General features: G+C 35.1%; 3 protein-coding genes across 3 annotated transcripts; 1 reads left to right on the forward strand and 2 right to left on the reverse strand.

Moving 5' to 3' along the window:
• The first annotated feature begins 598 nt into the window (after positions 1–598).
• Positions 599–1,802, forward strand: LOC114417045 (protein NDR1-like). Its single transcript, XM_028382139.1, has one exon. The coding sequence runs from the start codon at positions 791–793 to the stop codon at positions 1,595–1,597; it is 807 nt and encodes a 268-aa protein (XP_028237940.1). The 5' UTR covers positions 599–790; the 3' UTR covers positions 1,598–1,802.
• A 6,851-nt stretch (positions 1,803–8,653) lies between these two features.
• LOC114417052 (putative multidrug resistance protein) lies at positions 8,654–15,935 on the reverse strand. The gene is made up of 7 exons (XM_028382143.1): positions 15,260–15,935; positions 14,437–14,491; positions 14,110–14,297; positions 13,245–13,702; positions 12,601–13,141; positions 10,016–11,967; positions 8,654–9,242 (listed from the first exon to the last, which is right to left on the reverse strand). Exons 1-7 carry the CDS (start codon positions 15,437–15,439, stop codon positions 8,870–8,872), a joined length of 3,747 nt encoding a protein of 1,248 aa, XP_028237944.1. The 5' UTR covers positions 15,440–15,935; the 3' UTR covers positions 8,654–8,869.
• Positions 15,936–18,306: 2,371 nt separating this feature from the next.
• On the reverse strand, positions 18,307–22,436 carry LOC114417053 (trafficking protein particle complex subunit 3-like). Its single transcript, XM_028382144.1, has 5 exons — positions 22,275–22,436; positions 21,936–22,033; positions 21,371–21,470; positions 19,184–19,366; positions 18,307–18,620 (listed from the first exon to the last, which is right to left on the reverse strand). Exons 1-5 carry the CDS (start codon positions 22,329–22,331, stop codon positions 18,498–18,500), a joined length of 561 nt encoding a protein of 186 aa, XP_028237945.1. The 5' UTR covers positions 22,332–22,436; the 3' UTR covers positions 18,307–18,497.
• Positions 22,437–24,626: the final 2,190 nt, after the last annotated feature.

A 24,626-nucleotide genomic window follows, 5' to 3' on the forward strand; every position in this document is an offset into this window, starting at 1 on the left:
AAATCATATTTAAGTTTTTTTAATTAGAAGGATCAAGTAGTTTAGACTTTAGACGATAATTGAGTGAGATAGAGTCTATCTGGTGTGCTCACCTCCATCTTCTCCCTCTCCCCCAACAACACCAAACGATTCATTATGCTACACAGCCTATGATGTCTTATCGTTGCCTTTGTGGATTTAGATCTCAAGCATTGTATACCTGTTAAGAATTGAATTTCAGTGGATCAACTACTGTCGCTGGATAGTGTTTAATGTCTCTCAACAAAACCCACTTAAAATTTTCAGAAAACGAACCGTCACAAAAATATAACATGCACTCACAACCATCATCACTTATCAATTAACACATCATTTAACAGCAAGGACCAAAATCATTAACAGGCAAAAAAAATAGGGACTAAGATTGACAATTTTTTTTAAGAATTAAAAGTAAAAACTCAAAAAAATTAGGGATAAAAACATAATTATATAGCCTAAATAAATTTACTATACCAATAAATTTTTGCAGGAGAGAATCCAATCTCACAAAAGATTAACCAAATGATTATTTAAAATGTTATATTACCCAGTAACACGAAAAAAGAAAAAGAAAGTAACTAATTAAGCAGTAAGTAGGAAGAAAGAACATGGAAGCTCCAAAACCCCTTTCACGTTGTCTCCCACATTCACATTCAAAGAGAAAAGACATGCAGCAAAAGAAAGAGAGAGAAAAAAAAACACGAAGAAACAAAGAGAAAGCAAAGAATTTGAAATAACACACAGAAACACTCCAACACAGATTCCATATACCATGCCATCTATCTCAATATCTCACACCCCTTCCCAAAAAACCAACCCTCTCTTTCTAGTTTCTTCTTCTTCTTCTTCTTCTTCTTCTTCTTCTTCTTCTTCTTCACCAGTCACGTGCATGCATGCATGCATGGCACAAGAACGCAACACCAACTGCTGCAGGTGCTGTTTCGGCACCCTCCTCTCCCTTGGCCTCACCGCGGCCTTCCTCTGGCTCACCCTCCGCACCTCTCCCCCCAAATGCACCCTCCAATCCCTCTACCTCCCTTCCTTCACCTCCCCCCACCACAAAAACGACACCCTCTTCTTCAACCTCTCCCTCCAAAACGACAACAAGGACAAATCCATCAAATATGGTGCTGTCCTTTTCACCTTCGCGATCTTCCTCGATAATATCACCACGCGGCCCCTCGCGAATGCGACCCTGGAGCCCTTCTACCAGGGCCGCAGCAAGACCGCGCGCAAGTGGGGCTCCGCCAGAGTCCCACGCGACGGCAGAGCGATAGCGACAGCGAATCGCTCTGCCGACGCCACGGTGAGGAATAACGGGAAGGTGTTCGTGCGCGTGGAGTTTAGGACTAGGGTGAGGTATAAGATATGGACGCTGTTTTATGTTAAACGGCAGCGTTTGGTTGGTGGGGCGAATGTGGAGGTGAATGCTAGCTCCGGGGAGAAGGTCGAGCCTAAGGGGATTAGGCTTGGGGAAATGCCGCCTAGGCTCGGGTCCCAAGCTGCCAAGGCTCGGAGTTGCTATGTGGCGTTTCTCGGAGTTTTGGTTACTGGATTGTTTCTCACTGCGTTTACTTGAATTGATGACTATTCATTATTGAGTATTATTTTACTATTATTGTTGTTGTTGGTTTTTTTTTGGGTTAAATTGGTTTTTGGTAGTATTTGGATGGATGTGTTCATTGTTTTGTTCTGTATTTGTTGAGTTCCCAAATAGGAGATGTATAACACGCGTAACAGGTCAATTTTCGATCGATCAGTGAGATGATGAAAATTTCAGCTTATGTTGTTTTGAAGAAAAGTTTTATTTTTTTACTAGGGTTAAAAAAATTAAGAAATCATTAATTATCAATCTTTCAATTGATAAAAAAAGTAATAGTGCATAAAACATCGAAGTAATAAAAAGAGAGAGGTAAGAGGCACAAGAAGAAATCATAAATAATTTTAATAAAAAGATATTTTTCTTAATCTATATACAGCAACTTTAAAAGAAAAAGAGACAAATGAAGTTATAATAAAAACTAAATCATCAACTTTAACAAACTGGACAATGAATGATAACAGAAAAGAAGAAGAAAAACCCATCAACTTTTGATTCTTTTGGAAAGGATAATATACATCTCATGGGCGACAAATTTTCAAAAACAATGCAAATTATTATCCAAAAGTAAGGAAAATGTTATTATCACGGTTTTGATATAGCTAGGATACAGAAGATCTCTGATCACAATCCTTTGCGATGATCTTGCTGGTGGACTCGTGGTTGACTAAGTGAATTAAAGAATGCAAGTGTGAGAGAAAATTAACAAGTGTCTCAAACCTAGCTAGGGACCTAATGACCCTTAGAAGTTAATGCATATGTTTCATGCAAATTTAGGAAAGAAAACTCTAAGTCAAGATAAGAAGAATGGGAGTGTAAGATTTTATGTTTTTATTGACCTTTTCAAATTATGCTCCAAAATTACATGCATAACTAAGAGAAGAATAATGATAGTATAGTTTTCACAATGGTAGCGTATCAAAAGTAGGGATGACAATCGTATTCATACACTACGAATATCTCTAGCTACAAAAATACCTGTAAATAGGTAAAATAATTAGTTACTCAGTGGGGATGAGTTTGGAGCCTAGTATTAGCTCGTAATTTTTAATGGGAATAAGTGTAAGTATACCATACCCCATATATAATTATTTAATTAAAATATGTTATATATATTTTGTTAATTATTAATTTTATTACTAAAAATAAAACATAGTATTGATTATTGAAGTTTAAGAATTAATTCTATTAGTTTATATTTAGATTTAATCAAGTTTAAAAATTAAAACATTGATACTTAAGAATGATTATATTTCTAATATCAGTGCATGTATACTAGTATTTTCCTTGGTAGTTTTGAGTACCCTTGCATACTATCTTTTGAGAAATCATTACTTGTAGTGGTTTGTTTAAGAACTTAGTTGGTCCATATGATAACTTCAACTGATAAGAACTCACATTAATAACTTCAATGCTGTGACCAATTAATTTCTTATAACTTTAAAAGATTTTGTCGTAAACCATGTGAAGAAAATGCCTGGGATGATATGAACCTTAACTCAATTCCATTTGTAGAATGGAACTGTTATACGCCGAGGTGCATACTGCGCTGACCCCAAATCCTTTCAAAACCTGCTGTGGCAGTGCATTATAAGTTTCCGGAGTTGAGAAATTTTGCTTTCACTGTAACCTCAATTTTAAACTTTGTTTGATTTTTGGCTCTGCTATTTAGGAAGCCAGAACATCTTCAGTCGGACATTACACACACAGTATCTTATTCCATGATGCAACTCACAAACTCAAGGTATCCTAGATTATGTACACTCTGATGTTTGGGGGCCAGCCAGGGTACCTTCATTAGGAGGAGCAAAATATTTCATAACTTTCATTGATGATTGGTCTAGGAAAGTCTGGACTTATTTGTTGAAACATAAAAATCAAGCTTTCAAGTGTTTCAAACAATGGAAATTGCTTGTTGAGAATCAAATTGGTAGGCATGTGAAGCTGCTCAGAACTGATAATGGCCTTGAATACTTAAGTAAGGAATTCAATGAATTTTGCAAAGACAATGGAATAAGAAGGCACAAAAGTGTCAGATTGACCCCTCAACAAAATGGACTTGCTGAAAGGATGAACAGGACCATTTTGGAGAGGGTGAGATATATGTTGTCCAATGCAAAATTGGCAAAGAGTTTTTGGGGAAAGGCTGTGAATACAACATGTTATCTAATAAACAGATGTCCTTCAAGTGCAATTGAATTCAAAACACCAGAGGAAAGATGGACAGGAAAAGCTCCGAGCTATGAAAACTTAAGAATTTTTGGAAGCATTGTATATGTTCATTCTAATGAAGGCAAACTTGAACTTAGAGCTAAGAAGGGAATCTTCTTAGGTTATCCAGAAGGAGTGAAGGGATATAAAATGTGGTTATTAGATCCTGTAGGTCCCAAATCAATTATCAGCAAGGATGTCTTGTTTAGAGAAGAAGACGTGATAGCAGATTATCAACAGAAGTCTGATTCAGTTCAAAATGATGTTCAAGTTGAGCAAAACAGACACTCTGATCAAGGAATTAGGTTGGAGGTGGAGAAGCTTGCACAAACATCAGGTCCAGTAGAGGACATAAATGAAGCATCTCATGATGAACCTATGATTTCATCAATTCCTGAACCTGCTGATACTTCATATAACCTGATCAGAGACAGACAAAGAAGGCATATTAAAGCTCTTGTAAGATTGGGTTATGTTGATCTCATAGCTTATGCTTTGAGTATAGAAATTGATTATCAAGGCTCAGAACCAATTTCTTACAAAGATGCAATTTCCAGAACCGACAGTGATCAGTGGAGATCAGCAATGCAAGATGAGTTTGACTCTTTAATGAAGAATGATACTTGGAAACTTGTTGAAAAGCCAGCAAAGCAGAAAGTTGTAGGGTGTAAATGGATTTTGAAAAGGAAACTAGAAGAAACAGGAATGGATAGTTACAGATACAAAGCAAGGCTTGTGGCTAGGGGTTTCACACAAAGAGAAGGAATTGACTATAATGAGATTTTTTCTCCAGTTGTGAAGCATACAAGCATCAGAATCATCTTGGCACTAGTTGTAGTTCACAACCTTGAATTGGAGCAAATGGATGTAAAAACAACATTTTTACATAGGAATCTAGAAGAAACAATCTATATGAGTCAACCTGAAGGATATGAGGTAAAAGGGAAAGAGGAGATGGTATGTTTGCTGAAGAAATCTCTGTATGGACTGAAACAGTCCCCAAGGCAGTGGTACAAAAGATTTGACTCTTTTGTAGTGTCAAATGGTTTCAGCAGAAGTTCCTATGACAGTAGTGTCTACTTCAGAAGGTTGAAGCCTGATTGTTTTATCTACTTATTGCTCTATGTATTATGAGGATCACAAGTCATATGATCAGTAGCACCCGAATCAATTATCCACTCACTACTCCTGGTAACAACGGAAAGATTAAGAGCAAGAGTTAGATATACCTGGCTTGGTCACAAATTCAGCAACAATAGAAATATGGCTCTTGGAAGTAGCGTCTACCTTGGTATTTGGAGTAGTTTTGCCTTTTGGATGCCAATCCGGATAGCCATGGTGTTTAAAACATGTCTCCACAACATGATTATCCCCATTGCAGTGGGTACACTTGCGGATTCCTTTATTAGAATACTTCTTAACAGCAAAGGTAGTCCCCATAGTAGACTCACTATCAAGCATAGCCTCTTGGCGGCGGAATTGAGTCATCAAAATTTATATAAACTCTTTTTTCCCTATAAACATTCAGTTATATAACTTATATGCATATTATCACTGTTAAGATATGTCAAATATTCTATTAGCTAATATTAAGCAAATAAATATTATGTTGGCTGTAATTTAGGCTTTATTACAACTGAGGTAATTTGTACAGCTGTCATTCCTTTAATAGATGAGAAATTATATGATCATTGTATATATATATATATATATATATACAACATTATTCTATGAATAAAATACATCAGACTTATTCTTTAAATCTTTCTATATGGTATCAGAGTCAAACATCGACATCCTCTACAATATAGAAATCAGTGCTTCTTTATTTCTTTGAATATTTCTGATGCTTCCTTCTGATAAAAATCAATCAGTTTATGCAATAAATCAGCAGATTTATTCAAAGCATGTCTCCAGGTTTGCACCCTGGTCTTATATTTTCTTTCATGCTAAGCAAATGCATTTTTGTAACTCCCTGATTGATGTCTTACATCTGTGGGTTCTACATGGTAAAAAACTGGGATTACAATCTGCCCATGTTTCTCTCTGCATTCAAGTAAAGTCACAAGCTCTTCTAAACACCAACGTGAAAAAGCATAGCCTTCTGAAAATATGATCAAGGAAATGAATGATCCTTCAATTGCTCCAACAAGTGATGGCCATATTTCATCTCCCCTCTAGAGTTTATCATCCACAAAGGCAATTATTTTCTTCCTTTAAAAAGTGTCAACCAAATGTCTAACAAATCCGTCACGGATATCCTCGCCCCTGAAGCTAACAAAAGCATCATACTTTACTTGAGGAGTGTTGTTGTCTAACTTGGGTTTTAGCCCAACACCCTCTAGTTTTTGAAATAACCGAGAGACAAATTCAAGTGAGGAAGGAGGAGGAAGTCATATGACAAATACAATACCAGCTTCTTCAAGATTAGCAAGCTTCCAAATTAAGCCTTAGTTCTTCTTTTCTTTGCCCAAAAATGAATAATTGACAGAGATCGGAGTAAAGCTGTCATGGACTTCGAACAGTATGTAGCGAAGTCAGGGTTTGAGTCAACTCTTGCTCATGCAAGTTGGAATGTCATCCTGCCTGCCACATGCTATTTAAGAAGCAATTTCATTGAAAGTATCCCAAATATTATATAGCTAAGTGATGCTTTTGGGTGTTAGTTTTCAAAGTCAACTCTTGCTTTTGTATGTTGGAGAGTAATCCTGCTAGCCCTGCAGATTAAGAATCAATTTTATTGAAAATTTCAATTTAAAAGTACCCCCAAAGTCAACTCTTCTAGGTTCACATAAGAGTTGCAGGATCAAAATTCTTAGAATAACCTGCAGGTTCACATGAAGGTTTACTCATTAATTTTTTCTATTGAAAATTTTAGTGTAAACACATTTACAAAGAATTCAACATATTTTTTGATCAAGTAATAGTATTAATTTCTATAACATCACTTTTCAACACTAGCTAGAAAATATTTTCAACAGTCAATAAACCTGCAATCACTAGTTTTAGAGCCAGTTTTCTTTTCTTAGGTTTAGGTAATAAAACTTTAGCAAAATTAAAGAGCTACCCACACTTCAATATTTTTTCAAATTAGGAAATCATTTTCCCCAAAGTTCTAAAGGATTTTTATTAATTTTCCTATGCATAATTATATTTTATATATGACAAGAAGAAATTAAAGTACTGTTTTCCTCCATAAATTAGAAGGAGATCCAGCAGTTTGCATAGCATTCATTATTCACCTTAAAAAAAACTTCGTAGGTATGGGGGAGGGATATTGTATCCAGCCTTGCCCTTGCATATGCAAAGAGGCTGTTTCCAGATTCGAACACATGATCAACAAGTCACCAAGGCACAACTTTACCGCTGCACCAGGGCTCGCCCTCATTCATTATTCACCTTAATGATATAATTTTTCCTTTTAACTAATAATGAAGAGGTGTTAACCCGTGACTTATTTCATATTATTCACAAAAAAAACTAAGATCACTAAGGTTTGATTTGTTCCAAGTCTTTAATTATCTTGTTTGATTTGTTCTCTACTTTAGTTTGTATTTTTTAAATTTGTCTTTTGCTTCATCTTTTGTTCTTAGTAAATATACATGAGAATCTTGAATAATAATCTATAGAAGTCATATAAAATTCTTTACCTCCTCTAGTCATTGTAGATTTTGAGACTGAGTTACCTAAAGTATATTATGTCTAAGATATCAGTTTTGCGAAATTCTGGAGGTTTACATCACGGTTATGCGTGCTTTTACATATCGGGCATTTTTTTATTATTGGTTAATTATAAATTATGCAGAATTCCTAACTCTCATTTGTTTATTTAGGAAAAGTTAACATGTCCTAGTGGCACTGAGATTTGAACCTAGGTCCTCATGTATACTAACCCAAACCCCAACACTAGGCCAATCCTAGTGGTTCTAACATGTCCTAATCTACCATGCAATAGATCAACAAAATCAAACAAGTAGAAGATGATACAATTTCGTTCATGATTTCAGAAGTGACACGTCCTATTTTATTTTTCAACACCTTTTCTTCAATCAACAATTAATTCAACTTGACCATGTAAGAACATTTGTAATTTTTTTGGTGTTTGAACTTTGAAATTTTTCAACAAAACAATAACATGAAGAGCAACTTAGTAACAACAATATCATAAAGTGAGTGCTTTTTGGTTTGCTCAACGAGGGACTTTGTAGTTTTTCAATTTAAACACTTGTTGTAACGCTTCATTTGTGGGAAAAACTGAGCATCTAATATAACTGACATATATCAGATGAGTTTTTACTCCCTTTCGTATTTGTGAGGTTGTTTTTTCTAATTACACCCTTTACGCATCATCTTACGGTCTTATTGCTTCACCTGATCAGTCTTATTGATTGGTCTGTTCAGTCTTATAGCTATTTTCTGTTCACACCTGTTTCATATACAATTTCTTAACATGGTATCCAGAGCTTCATTGATCTCTAAGGGTCCATGAAGGAGAGAAAATCAGAGGTTGTGAGGGAGAGAAAACCCATAAAACAGAGTGAGAATGCTAATTTATGTTTTTCTTGTAGTGCATTGTCACAGTCTGCCTCTTAGTTATAACATATTATATGATAGATTGTAATACATGGTCTGTTTGAGTTTAAATGGCTTCCCTAACATTTTTTTTCCTGAATTTATTTATATATAAATATAAATTGTCTTTACTGTAGTTAAATAAATTTATATGATATATAATACAGATAAAATGTTATAATATAATATGAAATACCTAGCGCTACTTAGGAAACAATGCAAACTTGGGGGAAAAGGAAAGCAAAAGTTTACTAGTTTGTAATAAGATCATTGATTTTTTTCTCCAAAAAAAGAAAAACAGTTCTAACTTTTCTTTTCACATCACGTTCAAGCATGCAAACATGGAATACACTTAAATCTCATAAGGGGCAACCCCGATTCTAGGTAACATGTACGTTATTGTCTCAAAAAGGCAAAAGAGAAAAAGAAAAAAAAAATTCTACCATATATTACAACTACTAATCAAGTTTACCTAGGGGAGCTACCACCTTGAAGTTTAACAAGAGAATAGTATGCACCCTCATGTCCAAGCGAAATCAATTCGTTATGTGAACCTTGTTCTACAACCTTCCCATTCTTAATAACAGCAATGTAGTTGGATTTCTGTATTGTAGAGAGCCTGTGTGCCACTACAATGCATGTTCTTCCAACCATTATCTTCTCTAGTGCTTCTTGGACCAAGATCTCTGACACACTATCAAGTGCACTAGTAGCCTCATCCAGAAGCAGTATTGCAGGATTCTTCAGTATGGCCCTTGCTAAGGCTATTCTTTGTTTCTGACCTCCAGATAGCTGAACTCCTCTTTCTCCACAGTATGTCTCATACCCATCATTCATTCCACTGCCATGACAAACATCGCCAAGACAGAAAAAGATGTCAGTGCAAAGAGGAAGAAGGTTTCAAGGTTCAGCTAGTTTCGGTTTAACTTGGGAAAAATAATTTGCTAACACAAAAAGAGAGTTTAGTTAATGTCAATGATTTGACTTTGTTTTGATTTTCTCTTCTCCTTAAAGAGATAAGTGTCAGGCCAAAACACAATGTCAGATAATCTCAAAAAAATAAAAGTAACCTTTATAAATCAATTCGAAGAGCTTATTTATAGCTATTGGGACTTATTTTATGACATAAGCACTTGAGTAAGTATTTGAGAAAGTTTATGATATGTTCATAAGCTGTTTTTAGTTTATTTTCATGAGCTCTAGGATAGCTTATGAAAATAACTACAACTTATATGAAGACAATTTTACCCTATTTCTTCTTGGAATATAGAAACAAATTATACATGAGTGCTTACATGATAAACACTTGTTGCTTAATTAAGTTATTTACTCAAATGCACCCTAAATAGAGCTTCCTCAAAAGCTAATTGGAGAAGTTTTTACTTTCAAGGAGAAGAGAAATAAAAAATAAAAAGACTCTAGCAGCCTGTTCATGTCAATTATGCTAGGCTTATGCTCAGTGTTGATTGTAATTCTTGTTTGTTTCCTTAGTGTTGAGTTTAGGCAAATGAAAGATATTTTAGCATCAGAACAAAGAATTATTTTTTTTAAAAAAAGTGATTGTGAGAGTTTTTGGTTTTAAAAAAAATATTTTGCATTGCAGTTCTCTCGTACCTTATGAATTCATGAGCATTAGCCAGAGATGCAGCCCTTCTTATCTCAGATTCAGTAGTGTTTTCTTTCCCATAGGCAATGTTTTCTCGAATGGTGCCAGCAAAAAGTGTTGGCTCCTGACTCACTAATGCAATTTGTGACCTCAGCATTCTCAAGTTATAGAACTTGATGTCTTGTTCATCTATGCACACCGTTCCCTTTGCAGGATCATAAAACCTTTCAATAAGACCAATGACAGTTGATTTACCACAACCACTGTGCCCGACTAGAGCCACTGTTCTCCCAGGTTCAACTTTAAGATTCAGACCCTTGAAAATCATTTGATCAGGTCTAGATGGATATGCAAAGAATACATTCTTAAGCTCAACTCTGCCCCTTATTTTCCTCTTCTTCTCGCCTCCCCAGGAGGTCTCGGGATCAATCTCAGTTTTCCTGTCAAGGATTGTGAAAACTGATCCAACTGCACTGCTTCCTTTGGACAAGTCAGAAGTCATGCTTCCAGCATCTGCAATAATGTATGCAGTGAAGAGTAATATTAAAAATGCTTGGAAGAGGTGCTTTGGTTCTATTTGATCATCTATCAAGAGCCTCCCACCATACCAGTAAGCCAATGCTGTCGATGAAGTGTTAAAAAACTGGGAGCTGAAAAGACCAAAGCCTGAAATCCATGACTGCCTAATACTCTCCTTTTTAGGCCCCACCATTGTGGATTTGAAAAGTGCCAACATTCTTTTCTGAGAGCTGAAGGCAGTTATGGTTCTGTGGTTTATAACAGCTTCACTTGCAAGTTGGCTTCCCTCCCTTTGCGCTTTACGAGCTTTCTCGGCCATACTCTTCATTAAGACACTTCTTGAGTAAAAGCTTCCAATGACTAATGGTTGCACTGCAATCATCACAAGGGAAAGCTTCCATGTGAGCACAAGTCCTAGAGTGTAGGCAAAGATAGACCCAAAAATTGCTTGGGCCAACAAAGACATCCGATCGCCAACAAGGGAACGAACCAAGTTGGCTTCTGAGGACAATCTTGCACAAATGGATGCACTTGTGTTATCTTCGTGATCAAACCACCCTATCTCAAAAGTCATCAACTTCTCTAGTATCTTCTCTCTTATTCTTTTGGTCAATCTTTCTCCCATGACTGCAAAGTTATAGTGTTGGAGAATACTAGTGAAGAAGTTGAAAACACCAATTCCTAAGAAAACGAGGGCCAGGGTTTTAGCTTTAGACTTCATCTCAGAGCTATCAGTTTCAAAATAAACCGAAATAAGTGTTCCTACACAGTATGCATTCACAGGTTGTACTGCTCCTGATCCTATTGCTCCTAAGATTCCTAGCATTGCTCTTCCCCACTCAGGTGCATTCATTTTCAGCAAACGCCACTGCGAAGGAGCTGGATGATTTGGTCTTTTCAAGTTATCTTCAAAACTATCATCATCAGGGTCATATTGGATAGAGTAGGAGTAAGGTGTTCCCATGGAAAATCCCTGACTAAAGGGATACAACATGGGAGTTCCTACAGTGCTTGATCTGAAACTTACAGTTGGACTTTGAGGAATGCTCGTTCTGTGGGAGCTCTTTCCCTCTGTTAGAAGATTGGAAGGTTTGGATTCATCATTCTGAGTTGTTATTTGCTGCAACTCTACCATGTGAGCATACTCACCATCAGTCAATTCCATGAGTTCATTATGTGTACCTAATTCAACGACTCTCCCTGCTTGAAGGACTGCAATCAAGTTAGCCGTTCGAATTGTAGACAAACGGTGAGCAATGATGATTGTTGTCCTTCCTTTTGAAGCTTGATCAATTGCTGCCTGTACCACTCTTTCAGACTGAGCATCCAGTGCACTGGTAGCTTCATCAAGCAAGAGAACCTTAGGATCCCTTAGTAAGGCTCTTGCTATGGCAATGCGTTGCTTCTGCCCACCAGACAGTTGGAATCCAAACTGTCCAACCTAGGAAAACCATAATGGTTTGCAATAACAAGGCTTTAATCAATCAAACATCTTAAATAACAAAAATTTGATTAAAAGTTTGTTTTCTACATCTCAAATGGTTTCTTGTTTTAGTCCTTACATGAAAAAATTATATTTTGGTCCTTACATGAAAAAAAATGCTTGTAAAATGGTACTCGCTGTTTATTGAAGGTATGATTGTGTAAGATTTTTCTGAGTTGTCCAATAAGATAGCATGGGGATACATAGGATTAGATGTCATTCAACTTTGCAAAATCTAACACTAATAACTTTGTTAAACAGTTAGAATCAATTCATAAACATTTTTCATGTAAGGACCAAATTGTAAAATTTTCTGATGTAGTGGTCAAAATATAAAAATGGTATAAAGTTTTGTTTAATACAATATTCAAGATCAAACTATTTTGGCGTGCTCAAGTGAAAAAGTATTAGTTGGAAACCTTTAGATATGATTATGAAATTTCAAAAGAAGCACACTCAAAGTAACTGAAAATTTTAACTCAAACACAAACAAATTTAGAGATTTTTTTCTGTTTCCTTCTTTTCTCTTTCACGTATAGGGTTAGATTGTTTTCATACTATGTCTGAGCAAACAAGTTGAGATCAACTTACTTGAGTTTCATATCCATCTGGCAACTTGACTATGAAATCATGTGCATTAGCTGCTTTAGCCGCACTAATCACACTTTCCATTGAGGCTCCTTCTTTTCCAAACAATATATTCTCTTTTATGGAAGTGGCAAAGAGAACAGGCTCTTGATTTACTAGGCCAATTTGAGATCTCAACCACTTGAGCTGAAGCCTATTAGTCTTGTGACCATCCAAGAGTATTACTCCCTCAACAGGGTCATAAAACCTTTCAAACAGTTGTATGACAGTGGATTTACCTGAACCACTCCCTCCCACAAGGCCTACACTCTTGCCTGCTGGGACAGTGAGATTGAATCCCTGCAAGACTGGTGTGTCTGGCCTAGACGGGTAACAGAAGTAGACGTCTTGAAATTCAATTTCTCCCCTCACATATGATAAGGCCTTTCCTTTCTTATCTTCAGAATCTATAGTCGGCACTCGATCAATCATTTCGAAAAGGCGAGTGACAGCAGCAGTTGCCTCTGTGATGGCAGTTAAATTTGGAAGGGCACTTAAAATGCTCCTGAAATTCATGAATTTAATCATATTAGTATTAGTATGTCATATTAAAAATGTGAACTATATGACATAAAAAATAGAATATAAATGATGAGAAAATCACTTACAAGCCTCCCATGAGGACATTGAAGCCGGCTACAAATACATGGCCTCCTTTTTCTCCTTTATTAGTGATCAGAAAAGTTCCAACCCAAGCCTGAAATCCCCAACTTATATAAATAACTCCCATACTTCCCAACATTAACCCTTTTGCAAAACCTTGCTTTATTCCAAATTCCATAGTTTTCTGAAGTGCACTGCTAAATCTGGTTAGTGTTTGATTCTCCCCAACATATGAATAAACAGTTCTTATTGAAGATATTGCCTGTTCTGCTATCCCACCAGCAATCCCATAAGACTCGATCATTTTCATTACAAGATCCAACATGATCTTCCCAAATACAAGTGCCGGAACAATGAACATGACAGACAGTGGTATGGCAGCCAGTGTAAGTCTCCATGAAAGTACAAATGCCAAGATGTGGCAGAATAGGAATGTTGACATGTAAGCTACGCAGTCAGGTATCTACATTCAGAAAAAAAGAAGTATAAATTAATAAAGCATAGATATAAAAGAGTTCTATTTTTATCAGATTTTCAAACCCATCTATTATTAAAAATGCTACCAAATTAATTAGATTAGAAATTCATGTGAATGTCAAACTCTTTGGTTTCCTTGTGAAAATTGGCACTAAGTGAAGTTACCCAACAAATATATAAGTTGCACCCCAAGAATTGAGGCAGACGAAATGGGACCTTCCAACATCCCCCGCACCCCTCTCCCTCCACAAAGGCCTGCTAGAGCAAGCGAGCCTACTAGAATAGGCTCTGATACCATGTTAAATTTCATCTTAGAATCTACTTAATGAAAATATATATGTCTATATTTGCATTCCAAGAAAGTTTAAAGGGGAGATATAACTTCAGAAAAACCTTCTCACACAAGACAACTTGGATTGTATTTGCATCTGAGGAAATGAGGGAGACAACTTGGTAGGTTGTTGAAGAACCAGCAGTCTGAGTGTCAAAGAAGCCAACTTCTTGTCTTAGGACTGATTTTAGGTATTCCATTCTCATTCTGGAAGCCTGTCTCTCTGCAGTTCTTGTCCAACACATTCCTTCTGTAATAGCCAGAATCAATAAGTATAAAGCATGAAAAGTAGTTAGATTTACTTTTTCAATTGCTAGTCATGCTATTTACATAACTTCAAAGTTGATGTGAATTCTGTAAGTAACTAAGCTACCAAGTGTGCAGCTTACCAATAAAAGCTGAAAGTCCAACTCCAAGTGCAGCACAAAAAAGCCTCAACGCATACTGAAAAAAGGCAAGAGAAATGGTAATTTCAAAAACTGTTGAGCAATCATGTCCCAAAAATCAAATTGTGGAAAGACCTTGCTTAATTAAGTGGTCTCCTTCCATAGATGCATAAATCATTTTGTACGAGCATACTCCACTTGCACTATCAGTGTCTTTAAATAAAGTTTCATAACTACTTAGTATATGTTCGTTTCGTGGTGGAAAGTATTAGAATTGACTTTGCCTCTTGTCAAATGTGGTTTTAATAAGAATACAAATATTTGGTCATTGTTAGGTAAAATTGATTCTGTCTTCAAACCTTGCTTTGCTAGAAGTTATAAAAAGTTGCATTTACTTTAGGTTTAAAAGTTTACACCAAGTTTTACAGCAAACCTGTTTCCAGGATAAAAACATTCAAACATAGTGTGTTTGGTTTAGTGTTGAAACCACACTACGCACATAAAAAACAAAAAATAAAATTGAATGACAAATAGTTGTTTCATTGTTAACATGGAAAACTGAATCAATTTTACTAAATGCATCACCAAACCAAACATACTGATAAATCACTTCACTTCAAAATCAATTTTAACTAAGAAAAATCAATTTCATTCAAAATCAAATTTGCAAATGTTAACTCAAGCTCACACCTAAATCAAATAACTGTCAAAAGTTGGCAAAAGCTGTTTCAAGCAAATTTGTGTACTAAACAGGATGATGTATTTATGCCTCACGAATTGCATGTGTAGTCTATAGCAGAAGACTTTAATTATTGAGTAAGCTCACCTTGTTCACATCATGCCTTGTCAAATGACTATTCTTGTCACCATAGGCGTTGATCACATCACTAAGAATGTACATCATGAGAGGGGTTTGTAGTCCATCTCCAAGGCTTCCCAAGGTCCCAAAGAACATCAACAACTTGTCCATTCCATCTGCATAACGAAACATACTATTGTTTCCCATTTCCCCTTGCACCCTCCCTATGGAGAGCTTAATTTATTTTTTCTCAAGATTTAATAAGCTTTATCAGCAATCTCATTGAAAACATATAGAAAGACTAATATATACACATTATATAATCTCTTAGCTATGCAAAATCAGCAGCCAACAAAATGGCTCTTACTATTGTCTTTTTTACAACCAAAGCCGGAATTGACACAACATGTAAGTGTGGAATTGGCCGGGCTAATACATTATTCAAACTTTTTTTTTGACAGCAATACATTATTCAATCTTAAAAAACATTATGCAACTTGATATGCGATGTTTGTTAGTTGTTGTGGCTCCACCTAGTTAATTACCCCGGCACATAGTTCCATAAGGGTCACTGTTAACGTGTCTTCTTGCAGTTTTAGATACTTGCAAAGAATCATTCCCGTTACAATCGTGGATATATGATGTGTTACCAGTTGGACCTAGTCAAGTATATTGTTGCCAACTTAATAAGGCAATGATTCGATATTTCTAAGGCAGGTTTATTGGAATTGTGTTCCTGCCTTTCCATTGTTATGTAGGGCCAGTCTCACATGAGGGGTCCAAAATTTCCATTTTATTGTCTTTGATATCAATCAGGATGTACTTGCCTTCAATGGTGTCATTCCATCCAAAACACTACAAAGAAATTATCAAATATATATATATACATATATAAAATGCATTGTGTAAAGATATTTTATAGTATTATTTAATCATGTATTAAGATAAGATTATTAAATTTTATAATAACTATTTTAAAAATCATATTAGCCATTAGGTTGGCTTAACTGACACGTTTGGGTAGCATGCTCAAAAATCCTAGGTTCTAATCTTGTTGTCTCTAATGTCATATATAAAATGATTTTTAGTTTGATGATAATATAATTTTTTTTTTACACTGATCAGTATATGAAAATGAAACTAATATACATATAAACGCTTAGTTTAAACAATGATGAAACTGCACACTTCATTCTAAGCAGCTACCACAATCTCTACTTTTTTGCCATTTGTAATTAGGGAATGTACTTAGTAATAAAATATGCTGCCGGCCTTACTCAGCTAGAGGTGCTTGAGTCAATTTTTGTTGCATATCATATTCTCTGTTTTTCTCACTCGCATTTTTATATTGGACAGTTTCGGATTCAGTACACAAGGAGAATTTGCAATAGGAGATTCCCATAACATCATCTTTAACCATTTAATATTTGTAAGCTTTCTAAATTTGCTTAAAGACGAAGTCCTTTGAGCTACTTAGAAGGATTTGATTTGGTGCCTTGTATTTTTTATTGTGGTGTGGAAAGTGTTCTTTTGTTTTGAGGGTACAACGTCAACGGTTGAGTACTAGTAGTAGGTATGCTTGAGGGAATCGATTCTGATTCCTCTTTATACTGTCAAATGGTAGTAGTTATTCACCTAGTAAAAAAAGATAGTAGCTAATAAAAATATTCAAACAGTAGCTAATTTCATTCGTTTGCAGAGAAATAAAGCAAAAAAAAAAAAAAAAAGAGTGAAAGAAACTGTAAAATAAGATGGGATTCACACTTTTACATTGTATTTTAATTCAAAATTTTCATGTCAATGCACTTCCATTCCATTTGTTTCTACTTTACCGAACAGATATGTTCATTGCAGAGTTTGAACTTTGAAGAGTTCCTTTTTCTTTCTAAAATATTTTACCTGTTCATTTGCTTTCAGCAGTGATATCCTTGAGGATTTTCGTTAGCCAAACAAGTACTATCAGATACAGTTTTTTCTTTTTTTCCATTCTTCATAAAACTTTTACGAGTATTCTTTCAACCTTAAAAATGTCGCCGGAAGTTTGAAAAGATTTCTTTATGACATTCCTAAAAATTTCAACAAATATGCTTAGCAAAAAATATAAATAGTTTAATTAAGCTTACAGAATAATACAAAATGCAGTTTTGTGTTTCCTTAATCTACATTGTTTATCTAATGTAATCTTAATGCTTGTTAAAAACATCTAATTTATTTATTTCAATAATTCTTATGCTTCTTTCTCTTCATGGGGATGATAAATAATGACCTTGTTTGCCACAAAAATCCCACATTCCCTTATGATGTCTAGTTAAAATAGAAGCTGTTACGTTCATTTCTCTTTACACCCCTTGTTGGGAAATGGGATAATAGGAAAGTCAAAATTAAAAAAAAATCTTTAATGCATAAATTTATTTCCTCCCCTCACATTGTTTTCCACAGGAACCATTAAAAAAGAGTAACGACACACCCGTACTTATATAATTTTTGTTTTCTAAATGACTCCAAAAATCTCCAATTATTAAAAAAAAACTCCAATTATTTACATACCTCTCACATTTTGAGATAGGAAACAACAAACTAGGTACGAGATGAGACTGCGAGAAGAACAAATTTCAATCATGTAAAAAAAATAACTCTCACTTCTCACCCTCACTAGATATGTCCCTTGTGAGAAGGACATGGTTAAAATTAGATTTAAGATAATCTTAACCATCTTGAATGATTGTATGACCAAAATTAACTCCTCTCACTGGATATGTCACTTGCAAGACATCATTATCATTTAGAAAACCAAAATCAGTACATGACAAATGGCATCTCTGAGACACCAAAAGAAGAAAAAAAAATAGAAGCCGGAAGCTTAAATAAGTGATTTTAAATCCTAGGAACATTACATTTCAAATGGAGCAGGGCATTCAAATATCCAGTGACTAATGATAATACACGGATTCCAAACTTAAATCCGTTTGAATTATGAAATTTGTTTGCTAATTAGTACTATCTAATAGCTAAAACATCCGTATCAAGCCCATGATAACATATAATGAGGAAGATAATAAGAGAAACTCAAAATCTATATGGCAATCTGAAATCATAATAGATCGTAGCTCGCGTCAAAGCCAATATGATAATGATTTAACTAAAGATTTTCTGTTGTATTTAGTGCTTTATCAAAATACACACAGGACAAGTCAGAAGATGATAATCTAATTCTGCAGAAATGAAGTAATAAAAACCTCGAGCATATATCACTACAAAAACAAATTCACTCATCATCCTTGTATGGATACTCTTCAGGAACATGCTTGAGAAGTTTTACCTGCAACTCAAACACATCATCACCACGAAGTACATCACGAAGCCAAGTTACCTCAGTTTTCATTGACACCTGTACATGGATGAATGCAAATCATGTTTAAAGAAAAAGAACAAAGCTTATGGTGTAGGAAAAAAAAACATTAACGCTTCACCATGTTACCCAGTTCCCGAGAACATTACATGTCATGCCTCATTTTCCTCCAGGACAATTTACTATCACTAAGTTCTTTAGCAATTTAATTAGGTTGAGTTCAGTGACATGGTTTTGATCAAGCTAAACTTGCCCATAATGTGGAAATTTTCAAGCTAAACAATGACTTTCTTTTTCTCTACAAAAGGGAAGGTGTAAAAATTGCATTCATAAAGTATTAAATAATTTATATAGAACAGAAATAACAACTCAAAGCAAAAATTGATATAAAAAAATGCCCTTCCATGTACAGCTAATGCTATACACAAAAAAACATAAGAGCAATCTATTTCACGTTAGAGAAAATACTGCTATTATATTTTCCCAGTTTCCCAAGTGTTAAAAGCGAAAAAAAAAATTAAAAAAAAATATTACTGATATTTGATAACTGAAATTGAAGAAAATTGAAGCAATTGATGTAACAAATAGGAACAGAAACTTACCATATCTAAGGCTCCTCTGATGACTCCACTTAAGATGTTGCAATAGTACAAACCTTGGCAGTTGTCAGGAAGCTCAACAAAATCTACCAATGGATTATCCTCCAAAACAATACTACAACATGTTCCATCAGCATCCCAATTGGTCACAGATGCAGTAACACCAAGGAACATTTTAAAACCAACCTGTAAAAAGAAAAATTAGAGTTGACTAAATAAAAACTTACCTTCTCCCTTAAATACACTTGACTAGTAATATAATTTAAACAACCAAAAAATGATGATCACACAACCAAGAATCAATGCTTAATGTTGTAAACATCATACCAATCAAAATGTCACCCAACTGTTTCATACTGAAATTAAACATCAATAGCCCAAACAAATCATAACATGTGACAAAAGCCAGGGAAGTACAATAGAACAGATTGCAAAGGAACTCCATGTATGGTATCCTTCTATAACACTCAGCCAATATGAGTTAATATTGACTAGATAGTTGGAGATGACTAGCCTAGGTTGATAAGAGATTTGATTAGAAAAATAGACAATCAATATTCTTAAAGCAAGTTTGGGCACCAATTGTTTTTTTTAAGTGATTGATTGTTTTCTTCCAAAAGCTTTTTGTTGGAAGTTGCAGAGAGTGAAAGGGATTGTTTTCCCAAAATAAGCTAATCTGGAAACCCAACCCACTTAATGAAACTATGAAAGCACAGGAGTGGTCAGTTTGACACACTATATTAGTATATACACAAAGAAAGGAACATGTCATTATATCAAATGTTCCAAGTCATAACTCTTCAATGGTAGCACTTATAATAATTCTAGGTCCTTACTCTATCTTCATATTCAGGTTAAAACACACTTCAAAAACGACACTACTACTCCACACACACACCCTCCTCCCAAAAAGAAGGTAACAAATGTGTTGTGCAGACTCGAGTGCAAATCTGTTAGGAAACCACAAAGGAAATAGAGAAAAGAAATGAATGATTTTATTTCTTCACTAAATATGAACAGAACAAGGAGGAAATCCCTCTTCCAAGCATTTCCCCTTCATACAGGGCTTCCCTGAACATTTGTTCAATTCCCAAATGCTAACAATTCAGAATATGCCCCTTGACCCCCCTCTTCTACCTTTTTCCTCCTATTTAAGCTAATTTCTAACCCGTAACACTTTAACTGCTCAAACATCAATGTTCCAACCAACTACTCAGGCTGTATGAATACCATCACATTGAAGTTCAAGTCAAGGTTGAAGCCCTTTCATCTTATTTAAGGTCATTCCTATGCCCTAATATTTCAATCTCATAAACGTACTATTTTAACTAATTACTCAGGCCAAACCAAAATCCTATAAATTGTAACCAAGACATCCAACTACAAACTCGTGTATATAACAGTTAAATAATAATATGGAGCAGGTGTGGCTCACCTGCATGCATTCTAGAATATTTAAATCACATTTAAAATGAAAATGAATATTCATTTCAATAAAATAATAAATCCATTAACATACTTCATAGGAGGGCAAACCCTGACACAGCGGTAAAGTTGTGCCTTGGTGACTAGTTGATCATGGGTTCAATTCTGGAAACAGCCTCTTTGCATATGCAAGGGTAAGGCTATGTTCGATTACCCTCCCCCATACCTCCTCTTAGAGAGGAGACTCCAGGCAATGGGTTAAGCTAGTTTTTTTAAAACATACTTCATAGAAATACAGTTCATAAAGATGTAATATATGAAAAATTTTAATTAAAAAATTAAAAGCATGGGAGATAATGAAATAATAAAAAGAATTACCTTTTTAATGAGGAAAAATAAAACAAATTTGTGGAACTTGTCCACTTAAGCTTTAGCTTCATTTAAAGAGCATCAGTTAAGGAATCAAAAGTGGAAAAAAAATCCAGAAAAGTGTAATATTTAATATTAGGAATGCACTCTCACCATGATTTCTGATAACATTTTATTTATTGATTTTTTAATCAGCATTCTTAGAGCACTCATCAACAAGATCCTTTTTTTCAATACTATCCACAAAATTAAATTTCAAGTTACTTTCAGTAAGTTGCACATTAAATAACAAAGATCAAATGAACAAGCAGAGATGCATAATTTCTGCAGTAAAAAAAGGATTAATTTTGACATTTTATCTATAGCAAGTAAAGACACCAATAGACAATACAATACCTTTGCAATTACATCAGTAGTCTCTCTGAAATCGTTGCATCTTGAGACATTAGACTTAGCTAAAAACTCATCAATCAATCGGATTCCAATATTGTAACCCCTGAAAAAACCGATCAAACACCAAAAATTCACATCTGTAAATATAAGTAATCTAAATATGAATAGGGTAATTATATTCCTAAACCCAATTCCTCTTTCATCTCCTTTTTTACCCCATTTTTCTTCTGGTTTGATCACATCTTTTACATTCAATCTTCTTCATTTTCCCATTTCTATTCTCTCTTCCCTACGAGAAACTACGACATGGTCCAAGACCACCACGGCCACGTGTCCATGGTTCCGGCTAGTTTCTCAATTTACAAGAAAGGATTAATAAAACTCAAGTGTCACATGAAGATTGTTTGGGACTATGGTAGACCGTATAATAATACACCCCAAACATTCACCTTAATTCATAATAATACACACTGAACCACGGAATCACAAAAATCAATTTTTTTTTTACATAAAAAGATTAAACTAACATTTATCAAATTCAAAAGAATAGAGATATTCAAAATTGTACATTTGATCAAGCTGCTCGTTAACCTCCTCAACCTCTTCCAGATCCGTGAGCAATTGACGCACAATTGCGCCATACGTCAAAGTAAACAGCTCCGCATTCTGCACAATCCAAAACCAGTTATCATTGGAATTCACTCACGATTCCATTAACTTCAGAAAGAAAAAACAAAATTGACGCATTTTTCGTGTAAAGAGTAAAATAAAATCGAGGAATCGACGGTTTGGAGTGGAAATCATTGTGGGTGTAAAATCAGGGGGAGTTGGGAATTTAAAATGTTTTATTTCTCGAAAACCAAACAAGGCATAACGAGGGTTTTGCTTTTAGGTATGGGTTGCTTACGACGCGTTCGACGTTGGCGAATATGGCATCGCCGGATCGAGGAGCGACGGGAGGCATCGTCGGAGTTCAATCTCTGGTTTGCTGCGATCTGCGTAGAGTGAAGCAAAAGATGCGACTTTGGATCAATGCCCACTGGCCCAGTGGGCTGACACTTTAACCATCATTTCCATTTGTTTTCTTATTGTAGGATTTAATTTAAGAATAAAATATGTTTTTCCTTTATAAAAATAAGGATATTTATTTTCACTATTAGAATTGTTAATGGCACTACTAACTTACTAAGCCTTACTAAATTGTCATTTTACTCTTTTAGGATTTTCCAGCATCCTCAATCTTTCTCCCTTTCTCTCTCATTTTTCCATCACTTCTCTCTTCCTCTTTTACAGCCACACCCCCCACCAATTCTTTTCATTCCTAATTCCTCTTCTTTTTTTTAAAAAAAAATGTAAATTATATTAAACTAAAATAATACAATAAACGGGGCATACCCCGCAACTAGAGAAAATCAAAAGTCTCCCTAATACAAGAAGACCTATATCAAGATGTTAAAACAAATACAACAGGTGCGCTTGTCTATACAAAAGAAACTTAATCTTGCTAATAACCTCTACTACATAAAATTGATAATCTTCAAAAATCAGCTTGTTCCTAGACAGTCAAATGCAGTAGACTGTAATTGCTATAGTCAGGCAACGAAATTTTCCTTGAACACCTGATGTGGATCTGCCCCTAATTAAAGAGTCAGTAATGCGCATCAAAGAAGTAAAATGTCTGCGAAAAGGAGCCAAATCACGAATGTGAGCCCAAACTTGGAGAGATTTCCTGCAAGAAAAGAACAAATGAGTATTTGACTCAGCCTCATTTGAACATAAAGGGCCGAGGGAACCCTTGTTCAAAAAAGCAGTTTTGTCAAGAGTAAGTAGTCGGTTCCTTTTAGCAAACCATAGAATGAAAAACATCTTAGGAGAGATTGCTGGGTTCCATATAACAGAACACCAACTAACAGTAGTCTTGACACCTCTAATGTATTCATAGACTTTGCCAACAAGCAATTGTTCATTGGTGTTCCAAGATTGAATCCTCATTTTGGCCTCTTCCGTACTTAGCTCTTTGAAGATAATAAAGTCCTTTATTTGAATGATTTTTTTTTTATCAAAACTGAATCTGATGAAGAAGTATTGTAATTTCACACATCGCTCCCTCTAAAATAGTAATGGTGAACCCACCAAACCCATATAGAATCTTTCTTACAATGAAAGTCCCACAGGATACGGGAAAGAAGCGCAAGGTTCTAGTCCTTGAGATTAAAAAGGCCTAAACCCCTTTCTTTTTTCGGAGAACAAAACAACTGACCAAGCAACCAAGGACTTGTTTTTGCCAATATCCGCTTTGTCCCACAGAAAATTATGACACGAAGCGTTGATCCGGTCCAGAACAGATTGAGGCAAAGGAAAAATCCCCATCCAAAAATTCACAATTTCTTGAATAACTGCTCTGATCAACTCTAGCTTACCTGCATAAGATAAAGACTTCTTGCTTCATTCCTGAATCAGGCCAGTAATCTTGAAAAGCAAGGGAGCATAGTGACATACATTTAATCTAGATGATAAAAGGGGAACACCCAAGTATCTAAAAGGGAAGCCACCCAAGCTAAATCCAGTAAGCTGTTGAATATGAGAAAGCTCATGAGGCCTAATACCGATTGAGTATATGGCAGATTTATCAGAGCTGATGGAAAGCCCTGAAACCCTACAGAAGTGCTGAAGCTTGGCAAACATAGTTGACACGAAAGAGATATCTCCTCTAGATAGAAGCATAATATCATTTGCAAAAGTCAAATGAGATAGCTGAATACATGCACAGTTGGGATGAAATTTAAAATTGGCATCATCCTTAAGACTGCTCATATCTCTGGAAAAGTACTCCAAACAAAGCACAAACAGATAAGGGGAGAGAGGATCCCATTGTCTAAGACCCCGTTACCCTTTGAAGTGGCCATAAATGGATCCATTGACTGTCACACTAAAGGAAAAAGGGGTCAACAAAAATACACCAATGAAAACATATTTTTGTGGTGTAAGTATATAATAGAATCATGTTTTTTGTTTTGTTAAATGATAGCGAAAAAGTTATCGACGGAAACACAATTCTATTTCATAAATATACAAACATGTACAAGGAGTGAAATGAAAATGAGTAACAAAAACATGATTTCTTTTCATAAAAACCAAAAATATAATGGAATTGTGTTTTTGTTGACTATATGAGGGGATGGAAAAAAATAACGAAAACACAATTTCGTTGAATACTAATACAACAAAATCATGTTTCCATTGTTATCTATCTTTTTCA

Source organism: Glycine soja, chromosome 6 (assembly GCF_004193775.1).
Source record: "Glycine soja cultivar W05 chromosome 6, ASM419377v2, whole genome shotgun sequence".
NCBI lineage: Eukaryota > Viridiplantae > Streptophyta > Magnoliopsida > Fabales > Fabaceae > Glycine > Glycine soja.